General features: G+C 48.9%; 1 protein-coding gene across 11 annotated transcripts; it reads left to right on the top strand.

The window, feature by feature from the left end:
- Positions 1 to 27,851, top strand: PLIN3 (perilipin 3). 11 transcript variants are annotated; one of them, XM_080674527.1, is made up of 9 exons: positions 1 to 69; positions 3,114 to 3,195; positions 5,252 to 5,450; positions 5,617 to 5,699; positions 8,873 to 9,158; positions 14,590 to 14,789; positions 16,349 to 16,474; positions 19,373 to 19,629; positions 27,146 to 27,851. In XM_080674527.1, exons 2-9 carry the CDS (start codon positions 3,130 to 3,132, stop codon positions 27,180 to 27,182), a joined length of 1,254 nt encoding a protein of 417 aa, XP_080530653.1. In that variant the 5' UTR covers positions 1 to 69; positions 3,114 to 3,129; the 3' UTR covers positions 27,183 to 27,851. The 11 variants fall into 11 exon arrangements, with proteins under 11 accessions (XP_080530653.1, XP_080530652.1, XP_080530654.1 ...); XM_080674526.1 differs by having other exon boundaries at positions 27,192 to 27,423; XM_080674536.1 differs by lacking the exon at positions 27,146 to 27,851 and adding an exon at positions 2,599 to 2,679 and having other exon boundaries at positions 7 to 69; positions 19,373 to 21,239.
- Positions 27,852 to 27,946: the final 95 nt, after the last annotated feature.

Genomic DNA, 27,946 nt, shown 5'->3' with positions numbered 1-27,946 from the left:
AGCCCCGGACGGTTTTGGAGTTAGCCTCAAAGTTCTGGTCGCTGCGCCCCGGACGTCCCGCTGACCGCGGTGAGAGGCGGGGTGCCTGATTGAGGTGGGGGACGGGGCCCGCAGAGTCTTGGGGCGCCCTAGGGTTGGAAGCAGCGGGGAGGGCCTTCCTCGGGGCCCTGCTGGCCTCTGCGGCCTGGGGGAGGGGTCTCCAGGGGCTGGGGTCACCCCTCTCCCAATCCAACTTCTGGACCAGGCTCAGACTTTCAAACGCTCTCCTCCTAATTTCTGGGACTTTCGCTCTCCTCCTAATTCCTGGAACTTTCGGGGGGAGTTGCGAAAGAGCCCCCTAGAAGTGGCAGTATTAAGGGGTGGGGGACAAACCCCCCGTCCCAAACCACATCCTCGCCAAATTTGAAGTGAATCTGCTTTCCAAACGCCGTTTGGAAGCGAGCCGCAGCCCGTCCTGCCCCGGAATTCCGCCCCCTCTGGGACTTCCGAGCCCAGCCCGCCCTCCGCCACTCCCCAGGAGCACAGCCCCCTCCCCCGCAAATGGTCTTGCCTGCAGCTTCTGACCCCGGAGGACAGTGACAAACCCCGCCCCTTCCCCCCTGGGTGGGTGCGGCCAGCGGATTGCACAAGGGGGCGGTGGGAGCGTTGGGAAGGAAGGCCTACCCCTTATCTGAGGCCTTGAGACCTATGTCAGGACTGAGAGGAGAGGCTGGGCCTGGAACCTCGGTCTCTGGGAACTTTGGAACTTAGGGATCCTGGCTGCCACTGGACGGCTGTGCGACTCCACTCAGTTCCAGCCAGCTGCAGGCAGGTTGTAGACCCCGAGGACTTTAATGGGGTACTGACATCTGCAGTGGTCGTCCTTGGTTAAACCGGTTCCAGGGGGTGGGAAGGAGGACCTCTACGCTGCCTAGGTGAGCTCAGGGGAAGGTGAGGGGGACTCAGGTGATGATCAACAGGGACAAGTGTGTCTCCTCACCCCATTTCCCAGTTGGGTGAAGAGCTTTTGTAACAAGTTGGGACCTATGTAACAAGCAGGAATCTCATTTCTGATGGTTTCCCCTTGTACACCTCAGCCAGAGTGGTGTGACATGGATCTGTTTATTGAGCACCTACTATGTGTCAGGCTAAGCACCACAGGTGAGGCATCTCCTCCAATCTGTGGGGACTCTGAGCTACGAAAGGTTATTTAAGCTAATAGGTATAGTTGTGGTAAGCGAGGCTCCAAGGAGGGGTGCTGCCTTTCCAAGCTACCACTGCTGGTGAGGAGCAAAGCTAGGGTTAGAACCCGGTTTTGCCCTGGCTCAGTTGGTTAGAGTGTCATCCTGATACGCCAAGGTTGCAGGGCACATACAAGAACTCAACCAACCAATGGATAAGTAAGTGGAATAACAAATCGATGTTTCTCTGCCCCCTGCCCCATCTCTCTCTCTCAAAATCAATAAAACTTTTTTAAAAAGCAAACCGGTTAAGACTCCAGAACTGGTGCTCTCAAAACATCAAGTTGGCCCAGCCAGCTTGGCTCAGTGGTTGAGCGTCGACCTATGAACTAGGAGGTTACAGTTGGGTTCCTGGTCAGGGCATATGCCCAGGTTGTGGGCTCAATCCCCAGTGTGGGGCATGCAGGAGACAGTCAATCAATGATTCTCATTATTGATGTTTCTATTTCTCTCCCTCTCCCTTCCTCTCTGAAATCAATAAAAAAATATGTTTAAAAAACACACAAACATCAGGTTGCACTTTGGGGATGGTGAAACACATCTGGGCTTCTTTCCTCTAGAAGGAAACTCAGAATCAAGGTCAGGCGTTCTCAACAGGCTCACTCCAGAATGGCCTGTGGGACCAGCCTTTAAGGCTGGCACTACCATTAGCCCTATTTTATGGGTGAGAGGACTGAGGCTAGCGGAGAGGAAGCTCCTTGCCCAACACATTAGCACAGCAATGTGGGCAGAGCTGAGGCTCCTGGAATCTAGTGTGAGAATATTCTATCCATCTCATCTCACCTGGCCAGGAAAATGAAGCACATCTGTGGCTCGCATCTCACCTGCAAGTGTGTGATTAGACTTATCTGAGGAGCCTCCCTGGCCCTTCACACACCCGAGTCTGACTTGCAATGGAGCCAGGCATGGTCTTTCTAATAGTTTCTTTTACTTTTTTTTTTTTTTAAGCTTAAATTTTTAAAAAAGTAATATTATCTACCTGGCTCAAAAGTCAGAAGCCTGCTGCAGCTATCCGATCTTTCTCCCTGAAAGGTGGCCACCTTGAACAGTTAGCTGTGTCTCTTTAAAGATTCTGTACAGCCGTGGCCGGGTGGCTCAGTTGTTTGGAGCGATGTCCTGTGCACTAAAGGGTCTCAGGTTGGATTCCTGGTCACAGCATGTTCTGGAGGCAACTGATCGATGTTTCTCTCCCTCCCTCTCCCTCTCCCTTCCACTGTCTCTCTAGAATCAAAGAAAAACATCCTTGGGTGATGATTTTTTTAAAATAAAAGATTATGTACAAATGCAAGTAAACTTTTATTACCCCATTCAAACCTTTGTCTCTTTGCAGTATCTTGGTCCATGTCAATTATATGTAAATACCCTTTTTTTTTTCCAGGCACTGGGCTAATCTGGTATTTTCTTTAGTCTCCTTCTGCTGGGCAAACAGGTTACCAGTGTCTTGTTGTGGACAACACAGGTATACCCGCCTCTGCCCACTTGGCAATCCAAGTGTGAGACTGTCCTCACAGTGAGGTTTCTGGGTCAAAGGGAAGAGGCGTCTTGAAACTTGGTAGCTGCTGGCAAATTGCGGTCCACCGAAGTTTGCTTCATAGGTGTCTCTGGAGTAATGATACAGGTGAGCCCTTGGAGGGCTGCACCCTGACCGTACCCTTCAAGGGATAGCCCTGGGTCAGCTGCAGCAGCAGCAGCACCGGGGAGCTTGTTAGAACTGCAGGCTCTCAGCCCTGCTGAATCATTACCTGCTCTTGAACGGCCCACAGGTGCCTGTTAAGACCGAAAGGCGGGGCTCTCAGAATTGGGGTGTGTTGGGGTTGTCAGAGTGCAGGTGTGAACTTCCTCCTGGAGGGAGGGGTGGGTCGGACTGTACCTGACTAGTCCATCTGTCCACAGTGCGTACTTCTGAGAAATGTCTACCAATGAGACAGAAGCCCCTGCCAACACCCAGGTGACAGCTGAAGAACCTGTACAGCAGGTGAGGAAGGTCTGCGACTACGGGGTGAGGCTTGCCACATCATGGTACCGTGGAAGGGAGCCAGGGCGCTGCTGGCAGCACATGGGGGTTAAGAGAGATCTTTCTGACTGGGTGGGGAGAGCCAGCCGACAGACCTCTAACAAGTGCCCCACTAACAGATGGGGGCAGGAGAACTGGGAATCTCGGGGGCTCTTGGGAGAACAGGGGTACAGTTTGAAACTGCCTGGCTCCCCACCACCCAGAAAAATGTTCTCTGCCTTTGAAGGTTCTCTTAGGGTCCCCCTTCCAAGAAGTCAGTCCCTGTCCTCCTCCCTCCCCCCGCCCCCAGTTTAAATAAAAGCCCCTTTTAATAGACTATTGCGGTATCACCTACATAGCATTAAATTCACCATTTGAAGGGTGCTACTCAGTGACTTTCAGTGAACTATCAAGTTCTGCAGCCATCACCACCATACAGTTTTAGAACATTTTTCATCTTGCCCAAAAGAGACCCAATACCCAGTAGTAGTCACCCCCACCCCGCCCCCTCCCCCCTGGGCAACCACTCTAGTGTCAGTCTCTACGAGACCCTTTGTGTCTGGCTTCTTTTACTGAGTGTGATGTTTTAGGGGTTCATTCATGCGGTGTTTGTCAGTGCTTCATTCTTTTTTTAAAAACTGATAAAATACACTTAACATAAAAATATACCATTTTAACCATTTCAAAGAGTATCCAGTGCAGTGGCATTAAGTAACTTACAATGTGCAGCCATCCCCACTCTCTAATCCCAGAACTTTTTCATCAGCCCAAATGGAAATCCCATCCCCATTAATAGTCACTCCCATTTCCTCACCCCCCCCCCCCGCCTTCACCCCCCCCCCCGGCCCCTGGCAACCACCACTCTGCTTTCTCTCTGTGGATTTACCTATTCTGGCGTGGCTGTGTACCAGTAAAACTTTACTTACAAAACCAGGCAGCAGTGGAATGATACTTAACCATATAAAGGAATAGTTCTGACATGACCTGCAACATAGAGGAACCTTAAAGATATGCTCAGTGAAATAAGCCACACACAGAAAGGGCAAGCACTGTATGATTCCACTTACATGAGGTTCCCAGGGGAGTCAGGTCCACAGAGACGAAAGTAGATGGTGGGACCCAGGGGCAGGGGAGTTGGTGTTTAATGGGGACAGAGTTTCAGTTTGCAAGGATGAGAAAGTTCTGGAGACAGATGGTGGTGGTGGTTGTGCAACATTGTGAATGTACTGAATGTACAACAATGTGAATGCTACTGAACTATACACTTAAAAATGGTTAAAATTGTCAATTTGATGTTGCTTACATTTTCCCACAATTTAAAAAAAAAATGAAGCATTCATGTATGCTACTACATAGATGAACCTTGAAAACATCACTCAGTGAAAGAAGTCAGATACAAAAGGCCACAGAGGATATGATTTTGTTTATGTGAAATGTTTAGAATAGGCAAATTCATAGAGACAGAACGCAGACTAGTAGTTGCCAGGGCTGGAGGGAGGGGAGAATGAGTGACTGTTAATGGGTACAGGGTTCCTTTTTGGGGTGATGGAAAAGTTCTAGAATGAGTGGTGATGAAGGCACAACCTCGTGAGTCTACTAAAAACCACTGAATTGTGCACTTTAAAAACAGTGAAATTTATGATGCATGAACTTGATCTCAATAAAGCTATTAGGAAAAAAACAGACAAGAATAAAAGTATCAGGTGGTGGGACGACTTGGCCTGTGGGCCTAGTTTGCAGACCCAGCTTTCAACCATAAGCTCTGTGAGAGTAGGGTTCTTGTCTCTTGTCACTACCTGGCGCACAGTGGGTGTCAGAGACACATTCAAACACATGGGCTGCAGAGCTAAGACAAAGGAAGCTCATAGTGCAGCCCTGAAGTTCCCGGCTTGGGCAGCTTCGTGGGTCAACCTCCAGGGTGAGCTGAGCTGTTTCCTTGGCCGTGAGTGAGAGGGAAAGTGCTAATGCCCGAGTTTCGGGCCTAGCTCCCCCGCCTCGCCACGCCCGGCCCGGCCCACCTCAGCTGCTTTTCCCGTAGCCCAGCGTGGTGGACCGAGTGGCCAACATGCCCCTCATCAGCACCACCTGCAACATGGTGTCGGCAGCCTACACCTCCACCAAGGAGAGCCACCCCCACGTCAAGACAGTCTGCGACGCGGCGGAGAAAGGCGTAAAGACCCTCACAGCGGCTGCCGTCAGTGGGGCCCAGCCCATCCTGTCCAAGCTGGAGCCCCAGAGTGAGTGAAGCCCCGAGAACATGGAACCTCCCTTCCTGGCTGTTTTGGGAGGGTCTGTCCCGCCCTTGGCCCTGTTCCCCCAAACCAGTGGCTGACCTTCCCAGGACCCCTTGGGATGCTCATGTGCAGTAACCATCATATTTCTGTCTTGTTTCACCTCCTATAGTCACATCAGCCAGTGAATATGCCCATAAGGGGCTGGATAAGCTGGAAGAGAACCTGCCTATCCTACAGCAGCAGACGGGGAAGGTACAGACCTCTGCCACCGGGAGCCACGTGGGCACAGGGACCTACCTGGGTATTGAGTCTGTGGTCCACCTGAACTACTAGTAAAATAGACAAGTGTGACAGCTTACTCCCTAACCCCTCTTCTGCATGCCCCTCACACCCCAAATCTATTCCCCACTGAACAGGTGGATGAATGATCTCATTGCCAGCCAGATCTGCTCAGAACCCCCCTCATATTCCCACCTGCCCAGAGAAAAAGCCAAAGCTCCCCCCCACACACACACACAGCCCACATAGCCCCACCTGATCTGGCCCCACCACCTCCCTGCCTTCATCACCCACCTCTCTTGCTCCATTCCAGGTACATTGGCCTTCATACTCAGTGTTCAGTAACATCAGTACCTGTGTATACCAGACACAATGGTGGGACAGTTGTTGCACACATAGAGCTCACTCTGGGGATGTGAGGGAAGCAACAACAATGAACACCTGCTCAGGCCTAGCCCTTGACCTTTGCACATGCAGTACCTTCTTTGTGGACCAGGTTTTTCGTTTTTATTGTTATTTTTTTTTAAATATATCTTTATTGATTTCAGAGAAGAAGGGAGAGGGAAAGAGAGATAGAACCATCAATGATGTGAGAGAATCATTGATTGGCTGCCTCCTGCATGTCCCCTACTGGGGATCAAGCCCGCAACCCAGGCATGTGCCCTTGACTGGAATCGAACTTGGGACCTTCCAGTCCGCAGGCCAACACTTTATCCATTGAGTCAAACCAGCCAGGGCCTTCCCTTCCCTCTTAAAGATTCTAGCTCCGCACTGCCTAGTAGAACTTTCTCTGAGGTATATGTACTTTCTCTTCACTGTCCAATATGAAAACCACCAGCCGTATGAGGCTATTGAATCTTTAAACTGTGTTTAGTGTGATTGAAGAACTCAATTACTAACTTTAATTATTGTAAATTTAAATAGTTACTTTTGTTGTTGTTAATCTTCACCCGATATTTTTTCCCATTGATTTTTAAAATATATGTTTTTACTGATTTTTAGAAAGAGACGAAGGGACAGAGAGAGATAGAAACATCGATGAGAGAGAAAATCAATTGGCTGCCTCCTGCATAGCCCTCACTGGGGATCGAGCCTGAAACCTGGGCATGTGCCCCGACCGGGAATAGAACTGGTGACCTCTTTGTGCATGGGTCAACACTCAACCACGGAGCTACACCAGCCAGACTTTCCCATTGATTTTTATAGAGAATAGAAGAGAGGAAGGGAGTGGGAGAGAGAGAGAAACAGTGATGTGAGAGACACATCGATGGGTTGCCTCCCCCAGGAACCCGCCCAGGGCCGGAAGCAAGCCCAAAATCCAGGTATGTGCCCTTGACTGGGAATCAAACCCACAACGCTTCAGTGCTTGGGTTGACACTAATCACTGAACACACCAGCCAGAGCTTAAATAGCTCATTTTATTTTTTATTTATTTTTTGTTAAACTTTACTTGAGGATATTTTTCCATTGATTTTTAGAGCAGAAAGGAGGGGAAGAGACAGAAACATCGACGTGAGAGAAGCACATCTATTGGTTGCCTCCTCCTGCATGCGCCTCGAACCAGGGCCAGGGATTAAGTCTTCATCGGGTATGTGCCCTTGACCGGAATTGAACCTGGGACCTTTCAGTCCGCAGGCTGAAGCTCTACCCACTGAGCCAAACTGGCGAGGGCTTAAATAGCTACTTTTAATTTGTAACCATCACCATCCATTTTAGAACATTTCGTCACCTGAAAAAGAAACTTCACACCACTTAGCTGTTATTCTCCTTCCCATCAAACATCCCAACCCCTGGCAACCACTAATTTACTTCCTGTCTGTATGGATTTTCCTGTTCTGGACATTTCATATAAATGAAATTATATAACATGACCTTTGGCGTCTGGCTTCTCTCACTGAGCATTATGTTTTCAAGGTTCATCCACATTGCAGTGAGTGTCAGTGCTTCACTCCTTTTCATGGCTGAGTAATACTCCAGTGTGGGTGGACCACATTTTGTCATCTGTTGATGGACATTTTAGGTTGCTTCTACTTCTTGGTTATTAAGAATAATACTGCCATGAACATTTGGGTACAAGTTCCCGTTAGTTTTTTTACAACATGAAATTTTCCATCTTAACCACTTCTAAGTGTACAGCTCAGTGGCATTAAGCACATCAACGTTGTGCAGCCATCACTTACCATCCATCTCCAGAACTTTCTATCTTTCCAACTCTGTCCCCATTAAACACTATCCCTCCCCCTCCCCCAGCCTGTGGCACCCACCATCCACTCTCTGTCTCTATGGATCTGACTCCTCTAGGGCCCTCCTATGAGTGGAATCACATAGTATCTGTCCTTTGTATCTGGCTGATTTCACTGAGTTTAATGTATTCAAGGTTCATCCATGTGGTAGCATGTGTTGGAATGTTCTCCCTTTTCTTTTTTGTCCTCACCTGAGGCTATATCCACTGATTTCAGAGAGAGAGGAAGGGGGAGAGAGAGAAACATAAATTGGCCACTTCCCATATGTATCCCAACCCCACAACCTAGGCATGTGTTCCCGCATGCACCAAACCCACAACCCAGGCATGTGCCCGGACCAGGAATAGAACTCACAACCCTTTGGTGCATGGACGATGCTCCAACCAACTGAACCACTGGCCAGAGCTGTTCTTCCTCCTTAAGGCTGAATAATCCATTGTCTGGATGGACCACATTGTGTTTACCCATTTATCTGTCAATGGATTATTTGGGTTGTCTTTACCTTTGGACTCCTGTGAATAATGCTTCTATGAACATGGGTGTACGAATATCTCTTTCAGACCATGCTTTCAATCAAATTTTGTTTTGTTTTAATTATTTTAAATATAAATAGCCACATATAGCTAGTGGCTACTGCATTAGATAGTGTGGCTCTGAAAGGATTGAGGCACAGAGAAGTGGAGCGACTTGCCTGAGGCCACACAGCTAAGAAATATCAAGCCAGAGATTCTAACCAGGCCAGCTGGCTCCTGAGCAGGTGGTCTTAACTGCAATACTGGATTCAATGTTGACCCTTTGGGATCACGCAGGAGCTGGAACTCCTCCCTGGAGGTTGGGGTGCAGGTGTGGGGCTACCTAGGTACAGAGGGAGTGCAGAGATGCTGATGCTGGCCTGCCTTGTAGGTCCTGGCGGATACCAAGGAGCTCGTGTCGTCTAAGGTGTCCGGGGCCCGAGAAGCAGTGGCCAGCGCCAAGGACACAGTAGCCACCAGAGTGACAGAGGCAGTGGATGTGACCCGGGGAGCTGTGCAGAGTGGCGTGGACAAGACCAAGTCCGTGGTGACCAGCAGCGTCCAGTCGGTCATGGGGTCCCGCATGGGCCAGATGGTGCTGAGTGGGGTGGACACAGTGTTGGGCAAGTCAGAGGAATGGATGGACAACCACCTGCCTATGACAGACTCGGAGCTGGGTGAGTGTGGCCCATGGGCCTGAGACCCCTCCCTGGACTTCCCAACCTGGGCCCCTCTCAGCTACCCCTGTCCACTTGAATGAACATTTAAAAGAACAAACAAATGCCAGAGGTGGGGCGGGGGCGGGGGGTGGTTAGGGAACAACAGAGGAGAGTCTGGGTGATTTCATTCAGGGATTTAAGCACCTGCTGAGCACCAGGCCCTGTACTAGACACAGGGACACAATCAGTGAGCAAGATGGAAGCCTCTTTGCAGAACTGATGATAGAACCATGAACAGTGTTCAAGAGAGAAAAAACAGCGCGCCAGGAGGGGGTGGGAGAGGGTTTCAGGACACAATATGGATGAGGAAGTTTGCATTATTAGAGGCCCAATGGGAAGGCAGCATTTGAGCACAGAGCTGGAGGCAGAAGGTAGCTAGCCACCTCGATGTCTAGTTTGAGAATGGTCCCAGGAGAGGGAACAGTCCATGCAAAGGCCAGGAAGCAGGACCTTGCCTGGTGTGTTGGAAAAACAGCCATGTGGAGAGAGAGAAAGTGAGGGCAGGGGGAGGGACAGGAGCAGGTCTTGCAGCGCAATGTAGGCCAAAGTGAGGAATAAGGTTCTGACCCTGAGGAAGGAGCACTGGGGATGGAGATGGGGGGGTGAGGTCAGAGGAGCGACTGGACCTGAAGAAGGTGCTTACAGGCACCCTCTGGTGGCTGCTTCTGGGAGGACAGGCTGGGAGACAAGCAGGAGGGGGCGGGGGGCGGGGGGGAGGCGGGCACTGAGAGACCAGGGTAGATGCAGCTGTCCTGGTCCAGGCCCGTGAAAATGGGGCCTGAACCAGGTGGGGGTAGAATGAAGACAAATAGACAAACTGGGGATAAAACCATTGGAGACCAAGCAGCCAGTCCTGCTCATGGTCTGTACTTGTCCTCTCATGCCCATGGCTCTTGCAGTGGCTCTTGATGCCACATTTGAAAGATGGCCTCCTTTGTAACATGCCTGGGACTTTCAGTGTGCCAGTCTGTCAGCTTCCAATGCCCATGGCAGCGAGGCCCATGAGGGCTGCAAGTAACGAGGCACCATGCTCCTTCCAAGGGCAGCTTGGCCCCCGCCCACTGGCCAGAGCTGGTTTGTTTGAATGAGGAGCCAAATATTTGGGAGAAAGAAAAAAGTTAAAGATGGGCTACATTAGGGTTTCCCAACTGCTGCACTGCTAACACTGGGGCCGGGTCGCTCTCTGTGCAGCCATCCTAGGTACTGTGGGAGGCTAAGCAGCATTTCTGGTCCCCACCTACTCGATGCCAGGAACACCCCCAGTTGTGACAACCACAAATGTCCCAAGACATTGCCCAGGGTACCCTGGGGGGCAGAATTGCCCCCAGATGAGAATCGCTGCTTTGCCTGTTCTGGAACTTCATATACAGTTTTTGGAATCATATGATTCCCTGATGGGTGTACAGCCAATCTTTATCTCCATCTCTTTTTCCATTTGGGATTGTCACAGATCGCTCGTAAAAGTGTCACTTCTTTCTCTGTAGCTGGAACACTTCCATGGAGAAAGTTCTCTCCAATTTTGATTACCCCGAGGTTCAGCTTATTGATGAAGAGCAGGGAAAATGGCATGATGGGTGGGTTCACCAGCGCCCTCCATGGGTCCGTAGCGGTTTTTGTGTTATCGGTTTGAACACATGGATTAGCACGACATATTCCAGTCCGGAGTGTTAATTTTGTTGACACTTCATTTGTCCCATTATTTGCGGCCGATGGGAGCCCTCTCGAGTTAGCCGTGATCCCATGCTTCTTCCTGAGAACTCGGTGGGAAGGGCAGCCCCTTGTGTTCCGGAGGCGCTCCAGGAGGGCTGGCGAGCTTCAGTCCTGCAGCATGTGGCTTGAGTGTCACTTGTCCTTTGGGTTTCCAAAACCCAACTCTGAACCTCTTGAAGGATGGGACCTGGCTGATGTTTTCCTTGCCGAACCCCAGGTCAGTGCCTGCTGCCCTAGTAGGAGCTCAGCCTCTGTAAGAGTCAGCTGTGGGCCTTGGCCCCTGAAGGCAGGAGGGTAAAGCAGGGTCTGCTGGAGGAAGGTCTTGATCCAGGCCTGAAGCCACAACAGAGAACAGCTGTTCTCTGAGCAGCTTTGATTTTTTTGCATCCATCCACTAAGGATGAAATCACTGTGCACACCGTGCTTAAGGTACTGGGTCGCCTGTAGGTATGAGGGTATGAGGAGCTGTTGCCGTGTCTTATTAGAACTAGGTGTGTCCAGGTGCAATGGCCCAGTGGTTGAGCATCGACCTATGAACCAGTCAGGGTACATGCCCAATTCCCAGTAGGGGGCGTGCAGGAGGCAGCCGACCAATGATTCTCATCATTGATGTTTCTGTCTCTCTCTCCCTGTCACTTCCTCTCTGAAATCAATAAAAAAGTATATTTTTTAAGAAGAACTAGGTGTGTTAGTCTGGGGTTCGGGTTAGGAGAACAGCCCTCCCCCTAGAGTTCTTCCCTTTGCCCAGGGCACCTGCCCCCTCCATGGGACCTTGCCAGCTTGCTCAGACATGCCACGACTCTGCCAGATATACTTGGCCTAAATGACAAAGTTGCTTTCACTTCCAAGGGCAGAGCTCAGGGGCGCCCAGAAAGCCGTGGAGAAGTTCTAGACATCAGTAGAATTCAGTGGTGCTAGTTTGGTTAGTCTTTGCAAACCCCCTTTGGTGGGAGAATAGGGAGGAATCCATTTTTCTCACAACACAGGCTTTTATTTTTGCTGCCTCAAATTGTCGCATGTCTTTTTTGTTCAGATTTTTTTAAAAATATATTTTATTGATATTTTACAGAAAGGAAGGGAGAGGGATAGAGAGTTAGAAACATCGATGAGAGAGAAACATCGATCAGCTGCCTCCTACACACCTCCTACTGGGGATGTGCCCGCAACCAAGGTACATGCCCTTGACCGGAATCAAACCTGGGACCTTTCAGTCCGCAGGCTGACGCTCTATCCACTGAGCCAAACCGGTTTCGGCGTGTTCAGATTTTTAAATGTCAGCATGAAAGAATTCTTCTAGGACAGTGGTAGGCAAACTCAGTCAACAGAGCGGCAAACCGCGGCTCGGGAGCCGCAGTTTGCCGACCACTGTTCTAGGACATCTCTTCCCAAGCTGACTATAAAGCCCATCTAGTCTACCACCTGCTTTTATAAATAAAGTTTTATTGGCACACAGCCACACCCATTTGTTTACATTCTTGTCTATGGCTTCTTTGGCATGGTAAAGGTAGAGCTGAGTAATTGAGACATAGTATAGCCTACAAAACCCTAAAATATTGACTGTCTGGCTCGCACAGAAAAAGTTTGCCAATTCTTGGATTAGAGTATGTTTCTTCCAGAATTTCATGTTTATAAAAACAACTGAATTCCTCTGATTGAAGGCTTACCTTGATCACACAACAGGTCAACATAGGATTTCATTGCTTTATTTTTACTCTTTCACTTTTGAAACAGTGTCTGACCCAGAGGATCTGCACAAATATGTGGCTAAAATGGAGGTTTCACTTTATCATCAGAACAGCTCTGCTGTTCCGGTCTGACCAGAGCACATCTCTCGTGTTATCTTGGTCATATGTTTGTGTTCCCTGTACTTTTTTTTTTTATAATCTTTTTTTAAATCCTCATCTGAGGATATTTTTTCCCATTGATTTTTAGAGAGAGTGAAAGGAAGGGGAAAAGAGAGAGAAACATCAATGTGAGAGAGAGACACATTGATTGGTTGCCTCCTGCATGTGCCCCAAACTGGGCTGGAAATGAACCTGCAGCCCAGGTACATGCCCTTGACTGGGAATTGAACCCGTGACCCTTTGTGCCGATGCTCTACCACTGAGCCACACTGGCCAGGTCTATTTGATCATCTTTACGTCAATTTTTCCTGATTCTTTTAGAATCTTTATCACTTACTATAAATAAAAAGCCATATAATCGGCTGTAAATAATAAAAATAGCTAAACTTTCATTTGTGTGCCTCTTTTGAGTACAGGATAGTCCAAATTTCACACTTCAGGCAATTCTGGCTTAGGTAGTGGTACAGAAGGAGAAACTGAGGCTTACTGGCAAAATGGCTTCTACATAGACTACAGGGTAGCAAACATTTTCTTAACAGGCCAGGTAGTAAATATTTTTTGGCTTTTTGAGCCACACAGTCTTTGTTACAACTGCTCAACTCTGACATCATAGCATGAAAGCATAGATGACAGGTAGATGAATGTGTGTGACTATGTGCCAATAAAACTTTATTTATAAGGGCAGGTGGCATTTGGCCCAGGCCATAGTTTGTGGTTCCCTGCCATAGGTCTTTACAAAGCAAGTGAGTTAGTAAATCTGGATTTAAACCCCAATCAGGTTACTTATAAAATGCGAAGTTGTGTTTTGTTTTAAGATATGTTTTTATTGATTTCAGAGAGAGGAAGGGAGAGAGAGCTAGAAACATCAATGATGAGAGAGAATCATTGATCGCCTGCCTCTTGCATGCCCCCTACTGGGGACTGAGCCTGCCACCTGGGCTTGTGCCCTGACCGGGAATGGAATCGTGACCTCCTGGTCACTAAGTGCAAACTTTTCACTGCGATGTTCAAGTTTAAAGGAGCAGGATAACATCACCAGGAAAGGCAGTTTCCATCCTCTGTCTTATACCCGCATGAGCACTTTCTGGACTAGTTATCACTGCTTATTAAGAAGCTTCTCATGTAGCTCAAACTTCTCTCATCAAGTATGGTGGAGAACATGGAGTCAAATGGCTGAGCTCCAAATCCTGATGTGCTCATTTCAAGCTGTGTGACCTTGGGCAAGTCGATTAACCCCTCTGAGCTCCAGTTTTCTCAACTGTAAAAGTGGGAGAACAGTGCCTTCCTCACAGAGCTGTTAAGATTTGACAAGAATTCACAGGAAGCACCTAGAACATTGTGAAAGATTGGCCACTATTAATATATTCCAGGCACTAGTACTGGATCAGCTGACATTTTCTATGAAGGACTCGATAATAATTATTTTAATCTCTGTTGGGCAAGAGCCCACATACTCCACTGTTGTCGTTTGAAAGTAGCCAAAGACAATATATGTATAATGAACATGCATAATTATATTCACTGGTTGTACAAAACCGGAACAATTTGGATGTGTCCCGCATGGTGTAGTTTGCAGACCCTCATGCTAGCCTAAGGTCTCTTAATCCTGGGAAGTTTGGTTCTCATCATACCCATTTTGCAGGTGGGGAAAAGTAAGGCAAGGAAATCCTTCACTCCGAGGCCTCAAAGCTTGCAAGCATCATACCCGCATAAACTTTTGGGCAGTCCATGCGAGACCAAGGCCCATATTCTGAAGTGTGCACCAGGGAAGCCTGAGCTGCTTGCTCTGTCTGCATCCCAGCCTTCATAATGCTTCTCCTGCCTCCCCCCTGCAGCCCACCTTGCCACATCTCTGGAGGGCGCCGACGTCGCCTCGGTGCAGCAGCAGCGGCAGGAGCAGAGCTACTTCGTGCGTCTGGGCTCCCTGTCGGAGCGGCTGCGCCAGCAGGCCTACAAACACTCGTTGGGCAAACTGCAGCACACCAAGCAGAGGGCCCAGGAGGCCCTGCTGCAGCTGGCGCAGGCCCTCAGCCTGGTGAGACCCCGCCCACGGCATGGGGGCACGGCACAGCAGCATCCGCTCTCACAAACCTTCCCCAAACCTAGTGGCCAACGCTCACCACTCTCCATGTCCACCTGGGCTGGTTCATGGGACTGTGGTCCTGCATGAGTTTGCAGGGGCTGCCATAACAAAGTCCCATAGTCTGGGCAGCTTAAACAACAGACATTTCTTATTTATTGTTTCAGTTCTGGGGGCTGGAAGTCCAAGATCAGGTGTTGCCAGGGTTGGTTTTTCCTGAGGTCTGTCCGTTTCGCTGCATATAGCCATCTTTTTCCTGTGTCCTCACATGGTTATCCCTCTGTGAGTGCCTGGTCTTTTCTACTAAGGACACCAGACATACTGGAGTAAGGCCCACCCTCTTTAACAACCTGATCTGCAAATATAATCACATTCTGAGGGCCAGAGGGTTAGGGCTTCAGCATGTGCATGTGGATGGGACAGAGTTCAGCCCCTGACAGGCCGGCTGGAGGCTGGGCCTCTTGTGGGCTCCTCCTTCAGCAAGACAGCTCTTCCCCTGGAAGTAGTCTGAGGGACCCATGTGCAGTGAGAGCACATAAGCAATTTTCCTTGTTGTGTTTTGTTGAAAGTCAGTTTCATAGACGTATAATTTACGCACAATAAAAACCACCCCTTTCGAAGTGTAGCACTTGAGGAGTTTTATAAATACAAATGGTCATATCACTACCACCGAAATCGAGATTTGGAATATTTCCATCACCCATTCAGTTCCCCTGCCTCTTTACAATCAAATCCCCCACCCAGGTCTTTTATTTTTCTGTTCCCTAAAGAGCTAAATTGCTGTTATTAACTTCCTCTGCTAACTATGTCTCCTCTCTTTTAAAATATTTTTAATTGTGGTAAACCACACGTAACACAAAGTTTACCATCATAACCATTTGTAAGTACAGCTCTGTGGCATTAAGCACATTCAACACTGTTGTGTAGCCATTACCACCTTCCATCTCTAGAATTTTCTCATCTTCCCAAACTGACACTCCGTCCCCATTAAACACTAACTCCCATCTCCCCTCCCTCAGTCCCGGTCCCCACCATCTACTTTCTGTTTGTGGATCTAACTCCTCCAGGGACCTCCTATGAGTGGAGTCACAGAACTGTCCTGTTGTGACTGGATTATGTCACTGAGCATAATGTCCTCCAGGTTCATCCCCACTGTAGCAGTTGTCAGCATTTCCTTTTTAAGGCTGAATAATGTTCCATCACAAGCACTTTTAAGCCTCTGCTCTTCCATCTGCACATGACCTGTTGGCCACAGCCTGTCAGGCAGCCAGGCCTGGTGCAAGGGGAGGGGGGAAACAGACAAAATGGGAGGAGCTGCAGAAAATTTGGGGCCACCAGGTAGCTATGGAAACAGTGTGTAAAAACAGCACTCTCCTCCCTTACCTCCCCATCTCAGATAAAAGGAGGAAGGAGGGCTCCCCAGGCTCCTGTGGAAACCCCCTCCCCCGGAATGTGCAGGGGCCCTGCTGAGCTTGGCCAGGCAGCCTCTCTCACTGCTCTCTGTCCTACTCCAGATGGAAAGTGTCAAGCAGGGCGTCGATCAGAAGCTGGTGGAAGGTCAGGAGAAACTACACCAGATGTGGCTCAACTGGAACCAGAAGCAGCTCCAGGGCATGGAGAGGAGCCCAGCGAAGCCAGAGGTATCCATTGTGGGGCGGGACATGGGTGCTTGGGGCCCTGACTTCCCTCTCCACACCTGTGTTTGATGGACCAACTGCCTGAAATGCTTCCCCAGCCTCGCCTCCCATTAACTGCTTTCAGGACTCACCGACACCTCCCCTGGGAAGTCTGCCTAGTTTTCTGCTCTTGAGTGTGGGTGTTGCTTCTCAACCTGGGATGTGTCTCAACCTCCTAAATTCTAAGCTATGTCTTAAAACTTTTGTAACCTTCCCTCCCCTATCGCAGTGTCCCATCGGATCTTCATTTCACCCTCCTGGCTCCTAGTAACTGGTTCCTCCAGTCTAGCCCAAGCATTGGCCCCTTGTACCCTGCTCTGACTTTTGCCACCTGTACCATCATTCACCTCAGCTTTCATTGAGTCAACAACACCTAACACAATTCTCACGCCTCATTCTGAACCATACCCCCCAGTCTTAGGCCTGTACTGACACTAGAGCCTCTCAGCCGTAAACGGACATAGGACCTTCTGCAGGGTTGTTAAGGTGAAATTAGCTCAACTTGTACTTGGATGTTCACAGCAGCATTATTCACAGTGGCCACAACGTGGAAACAGCCGACGGATGGATGGATGGATGAACAAAATGTGGCGCATCCATGCAATGGAATGTTACTCAGACATAAAAAGGAGTGAGGCACTGATACACACTAGGACATGAATGAACTGTGAAGACAATAGGCTCAATCAAAGAAACCAGACAAAAACAAATAAACAAAAAACATCCACTGTATGATTTCATTTATGTGAAATGTCCAGAACAGGCAAATTCACAGAGAGAAAGTGAATTAGTGTTTGCAGAGGCTGAGGAGGGAGTTCCTTTTGGAGGTGATGGAATGTCCTGGAATTAGAGGTGGTGGTTGCACAACCTCATGATTATACTAAAAACCACTTAAAAGGGTGAATTTTCTGATATGTGAAATATATATATATGATTAAATGAATTCATAAGTGAAGCACATATTGCTATAAAAGTGACTTTTATAAAAACTCTATGACTATCTCTATAAATGCATAACTGCTCAGCGTTCAGACCCAAACTGCCAAAACCATGTCCCCCCCACTGCTGAATGCAGCAGCAGAAGATGCAGATTTTGACTCTTGAACCTCCCTTGCAGGTTCAAGTCCAGAGCCCTCAGCTGACAGCGCTCAGGGCGGTCCTGCTCTATCTCCTTCCTGGCTGGGAAACTTCTGCCTAGAACGTTCTTCCAGACCTTCTCTCTTTTTTTAACTGTTAAAAAATCAATTTTGAGATATAAAAATGTCTTATACTTTTTTAAAAAATTATAATTATTGAGATATAGTGCACATACTGTACAATTCACCCCTTTAAAGTATTCAGTGATTTTTAGTATACAGATGCTCCTTGACTTCCTGATAAATCCATGGTAAGTGGAAAATATTGTAAGTCAAAAATGTATTTGATACATCTAACCTACCGAACATCACAGTTAAGCCCAGCCCACCACGAACATGCTCAAAACACAGACATTAGACTTCGGTTGGGCAAAATCCTCTGGCTGCCACTGCCCAGCACCACGGGACAGTAGTGGACCACACATTGCTAGCCCAGAACAAGATCCAAATTCAAAATTTAAAGTATGCATATAGCTTTTGCACCATCATGAAGTCGAAATCTCAGAACATCATAAGTTGGGGACTCTTACTGGGGACAACAACCTCACCTAGTTTGCTTCCCACTTCTTTGACTGGGCCTTCCCATTCCCCCTTTTTTTAGTCCCCTTTTCTGATTTCTCCTCATCTCCCTAAGTTCAGAATGTTGGAGCAACCCAGCGCCCAGGCCTTGGATCTCTTTTTCTTTTTTCTTTAATATGCACACACCCCAACCAGGGATCCAGCTCACAGCCTGGGTTTGTGCCCTGCCTGGAACGGAACTGCCGCCTTATTGGTGTACAGGACAGCACTCCCACCAACTGAGCCACGTCGGCCAGGGCAGCGCTTCACTCCTTCCCATAGCTGAGTATATTCCTGCGAGGGGCCACATTGTGTGGGTCTGTTCACCAGATGGTAGGCATCCGGGTTGTTCCCGCTTTGGGCTGTTGTGAATAGTGCTCCTATGAACACGGGTGTACAGGTTTTTGTGTGGATGTATGTTTTCATTTTCCTTGGGTAGTTACGAGGCGGAGTACCGCTGGGTTACGTGGTAACTATGGTTTAACATCTTGAGGAACCACCAGTCTGTTTTCCACAGTGACTGCACCACTGGCCAGTCCAAGGGCTCCGCTGGCTCCCCATCCTTGCTGACTCTCACTGCTCTCTGTCTTTGGATTCTAGCTGTCCCAGTCAGTGTGAGGTGGTGTTTTATTGTGGGTTTGAGCTGCATATCCCTAATGGCTAATGAAGGTGAACATCTTGTGCTTATTGGCCATCTGTGTGTCTTCTTTGGGGTAATGTCTGTGCCTGTTTGTCAGTTTGACCTGTGTATATCTCACGGTTCAAAACTCTTAAGAGCCGGCCCTGGCTGGTGTGGCTCAGTTGGTTGAAACATTGTCCCATACCCCAAAAGGTGGAGGGTTCAATTCCTGGTCAGGGCACATACCCAGGTTGTGGGCTTGATCACCAGTTGGGCGCGTGCAGAAAGTGGCCAGTTGAAGTTTCTCTCTCGCATAGATGTTTCTCTCTTTCTCTCCCTTCCTCTCTAAAAATCAACAAAATTTATTTTTTTAAAAACCCCAAAACTCTAAGAACCGGTATTCTGAACAATAGTGCTAGGCGGTCTCCCTGTGGAAGGTTTTTCTAAAGGTGGGCGCTAGAACCCCCGTTTTCTTTTTCCCTGGCTTTGGGTCCAGTTTTCCCCAAAGCAGTGATCCTGATCACCCCCCGCCCCACTCTCCCTTCTCAGCAGGTCGAGTCCCAGACGCTCACCATGTTGCGTGACATTGCCCAGCAGCTGCAGGCCACCTGCACCTCGCTGGGGTCTAGCATCCAGGGGCTGCCCACCCACGTGAAGGACCAGGTGCAGCAGGCTCGCCGCCAGGTGGAGGACCTCCAGGCCACCTTTTCCGGCCTTCATTCCTTCCAGGACCTGTCCAGCTCCATCCTGATGCAGAGCCGCGAGCGTGTTGCCAAGGCCCGGGAGGCCCTTGACCACATAGTCGAGTATGTGTCCCAGAACACACCCATCACATGGGTGGTGGGACCCTTCGCCCCTGGAGTCGCTGAGAAAGCCCCAGAAGAGAAGAAGTAGGATAAGCAGGAAGGGGGTTCAGGGTCTCAATCCGTTCCCGAGCGGTCAGCAAGGAGCACTGGACCCCCTTGCCCCCCAGCTCATCTCAGCTACTGCCTTGGGAAGCTGGGATCCTCCAAACAGACCATTTGAGCCTGGAGGAAGAGTGTTCTGAGCCTTACCTCATCAGTCATTGATGTGAGGTTTCTGAAAAATTGTTTTCTAGAAGGTTTTAAATTGTTTTAGAAGAAGGTTTCAAAAAATATATTTTTTCTTCCCTAAAAGCCAGGGATCTAGCTCTTCTATCCCACTTCTTTTTCTACATCAAGGGCCACAGACCTCAGTCTTTAGGTCCCGGACTTGGACTTCTGGTCTGTGAAGTGGGCCTCCTGCGGCAGGGAGGGGCTGCTGGGTGCATTGTAGAGCAGGAGGGGCCGAGGCCTGCCTGGCAAGCCGTAGGTGCCTGGAGCTTCAGTGTTGCCTTAATAAATTTTATCTGCAGCTGAATACAGGCATGTGTGTGTCTCTGTGTGTTCCCAGCAGCTGAGCAATTCTGGCGTCTCTGTGGCCGGAATTTTTGCTTTGCTCACAAGGGTGGGACAGGGATGGACTTGCTACCGAACTTGAAGTTTGGCGCTCGGTGCCTCAGACAGGGCCCATAATGATTAGCAGCCATGTGCCCACCACTCTTGCTTGGTCTGAGTCATCAAATGTGGTCCTGGACGTTGCTGAGAAGAGCCGGTGCAGGGGCCTTTCATCCCTGTCCTGGCGTGCGGGATCTTGCCTGCGTCGTCGTATTGTAGGTGTGTGGGGGAACATTGTGGCAGGATGGCCCCCAAAATGTCCACATCCTAATCCCCAGGACCTTCCATGGCATAGGGACTTTGCAGATGGGATTCAGTTAAGGATCTGGAGATGAGAGATGACCCAGGATTATCCAGCTGGGCCCTCAGCATCATCACAAGGGTCTTATGTGAGAGGGAGGCTGGAGGGTCAGAGTTGGAGGAGATGTGAGGACAGAAGCGGAGATGGGAAGATGCTCTGCTGTTCACCTTGAAGATGGAAGAGGCCACGAGCCAAGGATGCAGGCGCCTTTAGAAGCTGGAAAAGGCAGGAAACTGATTCTTCCTTGAACGTTCCTTCTGGAGGAACCAGAAAGAACCAGCCCTGCCAACACCCTGATTTTTGCCCCGTAAGACTCATTTCGGACTTCTGACCTCCAGAATTGTAAGGTGAAGTGTTGTGGTTCTTTCAGCCTCTATGTTTGTGCTCATTGGTTACAGCAGCTGCAGGGAACTCCCACCAGGTGCAAAGAGTAAACGTTGCCAATGAACCTGGCTGCAGTAGCTCAGTGGTTTTGTCAACCTATGAACCAGGAGGTCACAGTTTGATACCCAGTCAGGGCACATGCCTGGGTTGTGGGCTCAATCCCCAGTAGGGGGCGTGCAGGAGGCAGCTGATCAATGATTCTCTCTCATTGATGTTTCTATCTCTCCCTCTCCCTCTCTGAAATCAATAAAAGTATTTCTTTTAAAAAGTTACCAATGAATAGAACTCAGCTTGTCCACTTGTATCACTGGCTGTGTTCCCACTGACCTTTGCTTACAACACTGAAGCCGAATCCTCTCATTTCTCACTCTGGCCCAGGGCTGTTCCATTCACTTCACACACAAACACCTCAGCCTTGCAGTTTAGGTGCCCCCACTTTACAGATGACAAAATGGAAGCACACAGCTGGGGAGCAGGATTGCCTACTCTCAGCCACGTCCGCAACGCAACCAATCTGCTCGTTCTGTTGGCTGCACGGTCCTGAGGGCCAGGCAGTCTGCTCCTCGGTGCTGTCTGGGCGATGCCTGACCCCAGCTCAGTGGTGGGACATGGGTCCCTGGTGTGGGACGCAGGTGGGGGCCTTTTCTTCTCTGTCCCACAGTGTCATCCCCTGAGATCCAGCTTCAGGTGCAAAGATTGTGTAGTAACCAAGCCTGATGCTTAGGTTATCTCAGGGTTACATTGCACATTTGAGTCTGGGTCATTCTCAGTGGGGGGCCATCTTGGGCACTGTGGGGTGTTGAGTAGCATCCTTGACCCCCATTCACTCGATGCCAGGAAAACTCCTCCCCAGGCATGACCCCACAGGTGCCCTCAGAAATTGCCCAATCACCCCCGGGTGAGAACCACTGAGTTAGTTTCATTCCAAACACTTATTTTCCTGCCTTTTGCTTAAATGAATCACTGGGGTTTCCCAAAGTGGGCTGTAAATCTGGCAGGGAGCAAATCTCTTCATACTAATGATGCTAAGCTAGTACTGGGCATAGTTATGAGTCAGGTGCTGTTCTGAGCACTTGGTGGATGTCAGCCTCATCCGCATCTCAGCCCTCTGCGGGAGCCGCCACTAATCTTCCCATTTTATAGGTGGGGAACTGAGGCAAATGGAAAACACATAACTTGCTCAAAGTCTCCTGGTCAATAAGTGGACCTGGGTCTCAGACCAGGGCAGCTGGCTGGTCCTGGAGCCCATGAGGGCCTGGTAAGCAAGTCAGGGTTTTTCTTTCTGCATGTACCCCAACTTGCTGGAGGAGCTTGGCTGACCAGCTTCCCCTTTCTGCCCATCGTTGTTCCCTCCCCTCTGCAAAATGGATGTATTAATTAGCTATTGCCATGTGAGAAGTTAACATTAACTTAGTGTCTTTCAACACATTTTCCCACATTATTTCCTAAAGTTAGTTGTGACGTAATTAGAGGGCTGTTTATTCATCATAGGCAGCAGCCAGTCTGCTCTTCTGTGTTCATTCCTGTTCTGATAAGTGAGTGTAGGCTTTTCTTTTCTCTCTTTTTTTAATTTAAGAGAGAGAGAGAGAGAAACATTGATTTGCTGTTCCACTTATTTATGCATTCATTAGTTGCTTCTTCTGTGTGCCCTGACTGGGGACTGAACCCGCAACCTTGGAGTATTAGGACAATGCTCTAACCAACTGAGCTGCCCAGCCAGGGCCTGAAGGCTTTTCTTTTTAAAAATCTATTTTCTTATTGATTTCAGAGAGGAAGGGAGAGGGAGAGAGAGAGAAACATCAATGATGAGAGAGAATCACCGACAGGCTGCCTCCTGCATGCCCCCTACTGGGGATCGTGCCTGTAACCTGGACATGTGCCCTTGACCACAATGGAACCCGGGACCCTTCAGTCCGCAGGCCAAGGCTCTATCCACTGAGCCAAACCTGCTAGGGCAATCCCCTCTATCTTAAAGAGTAGGATGGGAAGAGGGAAGATCTCTTTTGCCAAGTCCATGGCCCACAAAGCCAAAAATGTTTACTCTCCCATTCTTTGTAGGAGAAGCTTGCCAACCTCTGCTTGAGACCCCTCTGCTGTACTTCCTGTTACATTTGCTGCTTAGATTAACTATTCCTCCCAAGATTGAAAAGCTGCAATGTGTTTTGCGATGGTAACTGTAACCATGGTGCCACACTAAAAGCTAATGGTGTGGCGCGTCTCCAGCAGTGGATGGCAATGGTGATGTTGGGGGCCAGAATAGCAGATGCTTGATGCTGGAGCAATGGGATGAACCAGCATGATGTCTGTCCACAACGGAGGCATGGAAGTGAGAGGGGGCCTTTGCTCCCCCCTCCCCTGCCAAACTCCCCCGCCCCCCCCCCCCCGCCGCCCCGCCCAGGCCCAGGCCCACTAAAGAGCTGAAATGACCTTCATGCTTTCTCATTAGCAAGGACAGAGCAATGTCGCTTCCTCCTCAGGGCTCTGGGTCTGATGGGCAAGGATTTACAAAGCCTATTTAAAAAGCAACTGGGACACCGCCCCTATGTTCAGTTTTCTCACCTATAAAATGGGCACATTCAAACCTACCTGGAAAGGTTAAGACATGAATCAGATGTGTTTGGCTTGGGGGAAGGTACCAAAAGTTGGTGATGGTGGAGCAGTGGGGAGAGAGACATGGGAAGGTGGGTTTAACGCACCCTCCCTCTCCAGCTCCAGAAGCCCCAAAGGCAGGCCAGGCACCACTTCTTTCTTCCTGATGTATCCCCAAAGCCAGCCCATGCCTAGCACACAGTAGGTGTTCAATAAAACTTCTCCCTCACCAGAGTCAGGCACTAAGTAAGGGCCCCATGGGGAGTTTGCATCCATATAACTTCCTTTGCAGCCTCGTCCCTGCCCCCATTCCTGTATTTGTAGCCAAGTTCTATGCAAATGTCCACACAAAAACTTGCCCCCAAAACTTGCCCCCAAATGTTCTCAGCCGCTTTATTCCTAACAGCTCTCAACTGGAGCACAACCCAAGTGTGCACCCAGAAGAGAACAGATAAGCCAAACAGGGTGGGTTCATTCTGTGGAATACTGTGCAGCAGAGGAACAAGGATACATTTTCCATATTTGTAACCGTATGGATGAAACTCACAGGCATGATATTGAGTGAAAGAAGCCAGACACGAGAATCCATACTCTGGTCCCATTGCAATGAAGTTTCAAGACAAGGTGACACTAAGCTATGATGAAAGAAATCCGCGCAGTGGTTGCCCAGTGGGTAATGATGAAGAAGGGGTGGATAGGGACTTCTTTTTATTTTATTTTAATATATTTTTATTGATTTCAGAGAGGAAGGGAGAGGGAGAGAGAGATAGAAGCATGATGATGAGAGGGAATCATTGATTGGCTGCCTCCTGCTCGCCCCACACTAGGGATTGACCTCACAACCCAGGCATATGCCCTGACCAGCAATCGAACCGGTGACCTCTTGGTTCCTGGGTTGACGCTCAACTGCTGAGCCACACCAGCTGGGCATTGGGGACTTCTTGAGGCTGAAATGACCCCTACATCATGATCTGGTGTTGGCTACAGGGAGGAGTGTGTACATATGCAAAAATCCACTGAGCTGCTCATTTAAGATTTATATACTATAGCACCTATGAATTAAACTTCAACACAAATTAAGAAAGTGAAAGTAACACACAGTGGTGGATGGAGGAAATGAGCCCTTTTGTTCACGTCCAGTGGGAGTGCAAACAGGGAGTACCGATTTGGAGAACAATCAGTAGTATTTAGTAAGAGCGAGAATGTATCTTTTCCACGTCAGAGGAGAAGTCCCAGAAGTTCCACTTCTCGAAGCTACCCTACCGAAACCCTGTTGATAGGTGCAGTTATCACCTCCAGGCACAACTCGGGGGGGCTGGCCCTTGGCCCATCTCACAGCTAGTTAGTGTCAGAGTAAGGATTTGAACTCAGCATTCAGATCCCCCCACCCTGACCCAGCACTGTGTTCATAACCTCCACCTTGTAAGGTAGCAATGCCTGTTATTGGGGAACTAGTGACCCGGTGCATGAAATTCGTGCACATTAAAAGGGGATTAGAGGAAATAATTTAATATTGCTATTTGACCTTTCTCTATAATAGAAGTGTCAGAGATGAAAGAAAATTAGTAAAATGTATATGAAAACCTTCCTCCTGTCAGAGTCTGGGGCTCACCACAGGACCCAGAGTCAAGTCCCCGCCCACCCACATGCACTTCAAAATCGTGTGAGACCCAGACCCGGCCACCTCCCCCCCCCGCATTGGGCTAGATCCAGACCCAGCCAGTCCCACCCTTGTCAAGCCCTGCCGGGCAGGGGACATAGCCTCAGGTCCCCTGGCCCGGTGCCAGGATGGGGGGCATGGCCTGAGGTCCCCCAGTTCAGACTGGGACGGGGGGCATGCCTTGAGGTCCTCCGTCAAGCCCCGCCAGGTGGGGGACACGGCCTGAGGTCCCCCGTTAAGCCCCGCTGCATGGGGGGCATGGCCTGAGGTCCCCTGGCCTGGTGCTGGGGCGGGGGGAGCAGCCTGAGGTCCCCTAGCCCAGCACCAGGACGGGAAGCACACCTTGAGGTCCCGCATCAAGCTCCACCAGGTGGGGGGGCGCAGCCTGAGGTCCCCTGTCAAGCCCCACGGGGGTGGGGGAGGGTGTAGCCTCGGGTCCCTGCTGATTGCTTGTTAAGGCTCCTTAAGGGAACTTGGCCTCAGCTGTGGGTGCAGCCATCTTTGTGATGGAGTGATGGTCAATTAGCATATTCCCTCTTTATTAGATAGGATAGCGGAAGCAATCGCACGTCCAATGATAGGGGACTCAATAAATTGTGACACAGCCATGCTTAGTGAGACCATAACACTTCAAAAGTACAAGATTGGGCTACATATAGTTGATTAGAAAAATGTTAGAGATGTCAATGGAATAAAGCTAAATATTGATGCCATCTATGTCCAGAGTCAGTGAACTAAAGCCACTGTCCAGCCTGCTGCCTGATTTTGTAAATAAAGTTCTATTGGCACACAGCCACCCTCATTTATTGATACATCTGTGACTGCTACAAGGGCAGCGTCAGATGGTTGTAACATAGATGGTCTGGTCAGTAATGCTGACAATAATTACTATCTGGTCCTTTACAGAAACAAAGTTTGCTGGCTTCTGGAAGATATAAATTATAAAGTCAAACCAGATTGAAGAACACTAAATATCACACTTATCAGTCCTGGCCAGGTAGCTCAGTTGGTTAGAGCATCATCCCAATATACCAAGGTTGCAGGATCAATTCCCTGTCAGGGTACATACAAGAAACAACCAATGGATGAATGCATAAATAAGTGGAACAACAAATCTATGTTTCTCTCTCAAAATCAAAATTTTAAAAATCATTATTCATTATTAAAAATAAGTATCACATCAATGGATATGCGTATATGCATGCAAAACTAAAGAAATGGGCACCCAAGTGAAGGGCCACCTTTCTGGTGCAGGAAGAAGAGAAGTTGGGTGGGAACTTAGACCTCAACTGGAATGTGTTTTTTCTTTCATTGAAGCAGGGAGGTGGGCAACCTGTCTGCACGTGGTAGATTTATCCATCTGGAGCCCAGGGTTTCCCCTGGAAGCCAGTGTGCTCCAGCCCTGCTACTTCCTCAGAGGCTCAGTTTTCTCATCTATAAAATGGGCACATTCAAACCTACCTGGAAAGGTTAAGACATGAATCAGATGTGTTTGGCTTAGGGGCAGGTACCAAAAGTTGGTGATGGTGGGGCGGGGGGAGAGAGACATGGGAAGGTGGGTTTAATGCACCCTCCCTCTCCAGCTCCAGAAGCCCCAAAGGCAGGCCAAGCACCACTTCTTTCTTCCTGATGTATCCCCAAAGCCAGCCCATGCCTAGCACACAGTAGGTGTTCAATAAAACTTCTCCCTCACCAGAGTCAGGCACTAAGTAAGGGCCCCATGGGGAGTTTGCATCCATATAACTTCCTTTGCAGCCCCACCCCCTGCCCCAACCTTTAGGTGAACTTTTTTGTCCTGAGATCCATGGACTTCTTGTGGGACCTGATGATGGAGTTCAGGGTGTCCATGAACTGCTGGGGGGGCGGGCAGGGTGCACATCTTTATTTTCACTGACTCTAATTGCTATTTATCATTTCCTTAACTATGAAAGAAGACAACAGCAGGCGTGTGACTTTGTCCCTAATTGAAAACCACAGGTATTTTCACATCAGCTTGCATTGCTGCAGATGGCTCCACATTCAGCGGACCCTCCTCACCCCCGCCAAGGCACTGCAGTCATCAGATCTTCCTAGTGAACACGGTGATAAAGGTGTATCCCTAAGTGTTGTGTGTTTCAGTATAGCTCTATTTCGAAAGTATTTTTAAAGTGATTGTCTTACACTTTTGTTAAGTTTTAAAATTGTAGTAAAATATACTTAACATAAAACTTACCATCTTACTATTTTTAAGTGCACAGCTCAGTACATTGACATTGTTGTGCAACCATCCCCATCACTCATCTCTGGCACTTTTCCATCTTCCAAACCGAAACTCTGTCCCCATTAAACACTGACTCCCCCTCCTCATCCCCAAGCCCCTGGCTAGCACCATGTACTTCCTGTCTCTATGGGTCTGACTCCTCTAGGGACCTCCTATGAGTGGAATCACACAGTATTTGTCCTTCTGTGTCTGGCTTATGTCACTGAGCATAATATCCTCAAGTTTCATTCATGTTGTAGCAGATGTCAGAACTTCCTTTTTGAGGCTGAACAACACATAGTTCATTGAATTGATTTACCACATTTTGTGTATCCATTCATCTGATGACGGATTACTAATTTGTTTTAAAAAATATTTTAGTAAATGCATTTCAACATAATGTCCTTTGTCCCTCCTGTATTTTGTTTTATGAATCTACAAATGTTACTTTGAGAAGAGGCCCCTAGATTCTCCAGGCAGACAAAGGGGCCCA

The sequence above is a fragment of the Plecotus auritus genome (assembly GCF_963455305.1).
Source record: "Plecotus auritus genome assembly, chromosome: 6".
Lineage (NCBI taxonomy): Eukaryota > Metazoa > Chordata > Mammalia > Chiroptera > Vespertilionidae > Plecotus > Plecotus auritus.
The sequence above is the reverse complement of the archived record's forward strand: the minus strand, read 5'-3'. Positions and strand labels throughout refer to the sequence as shown.

What these genes read in the sequence shown, in the direction of transcription:
- PLIN3 (XM_080674526.1), top strand. Translation starts at nt 3,130, where the DNA reads ATGTCTACCAATGAGACAGAAGCCCCTGCCAACACCCAGGTGACAGCT. An exon ending in GTCCAAGCTGGAGCCCCAGA is followed by an intron (nt 5,451 to 5,616) that starts GTGAGTGAAGCC and finishes CACCTCCTATAG; the next exon opens with TCACATCAGCCAGTGAATAT. An exon ending in GCCCTTGACCACATAGTCGA is followed by an intron (nt 19,630 to 27,191) that starts GTATGTGTCCCA and finishes TGAAAACCACAG; the next exon opens with GTATTTTCACATCAGCTTGC.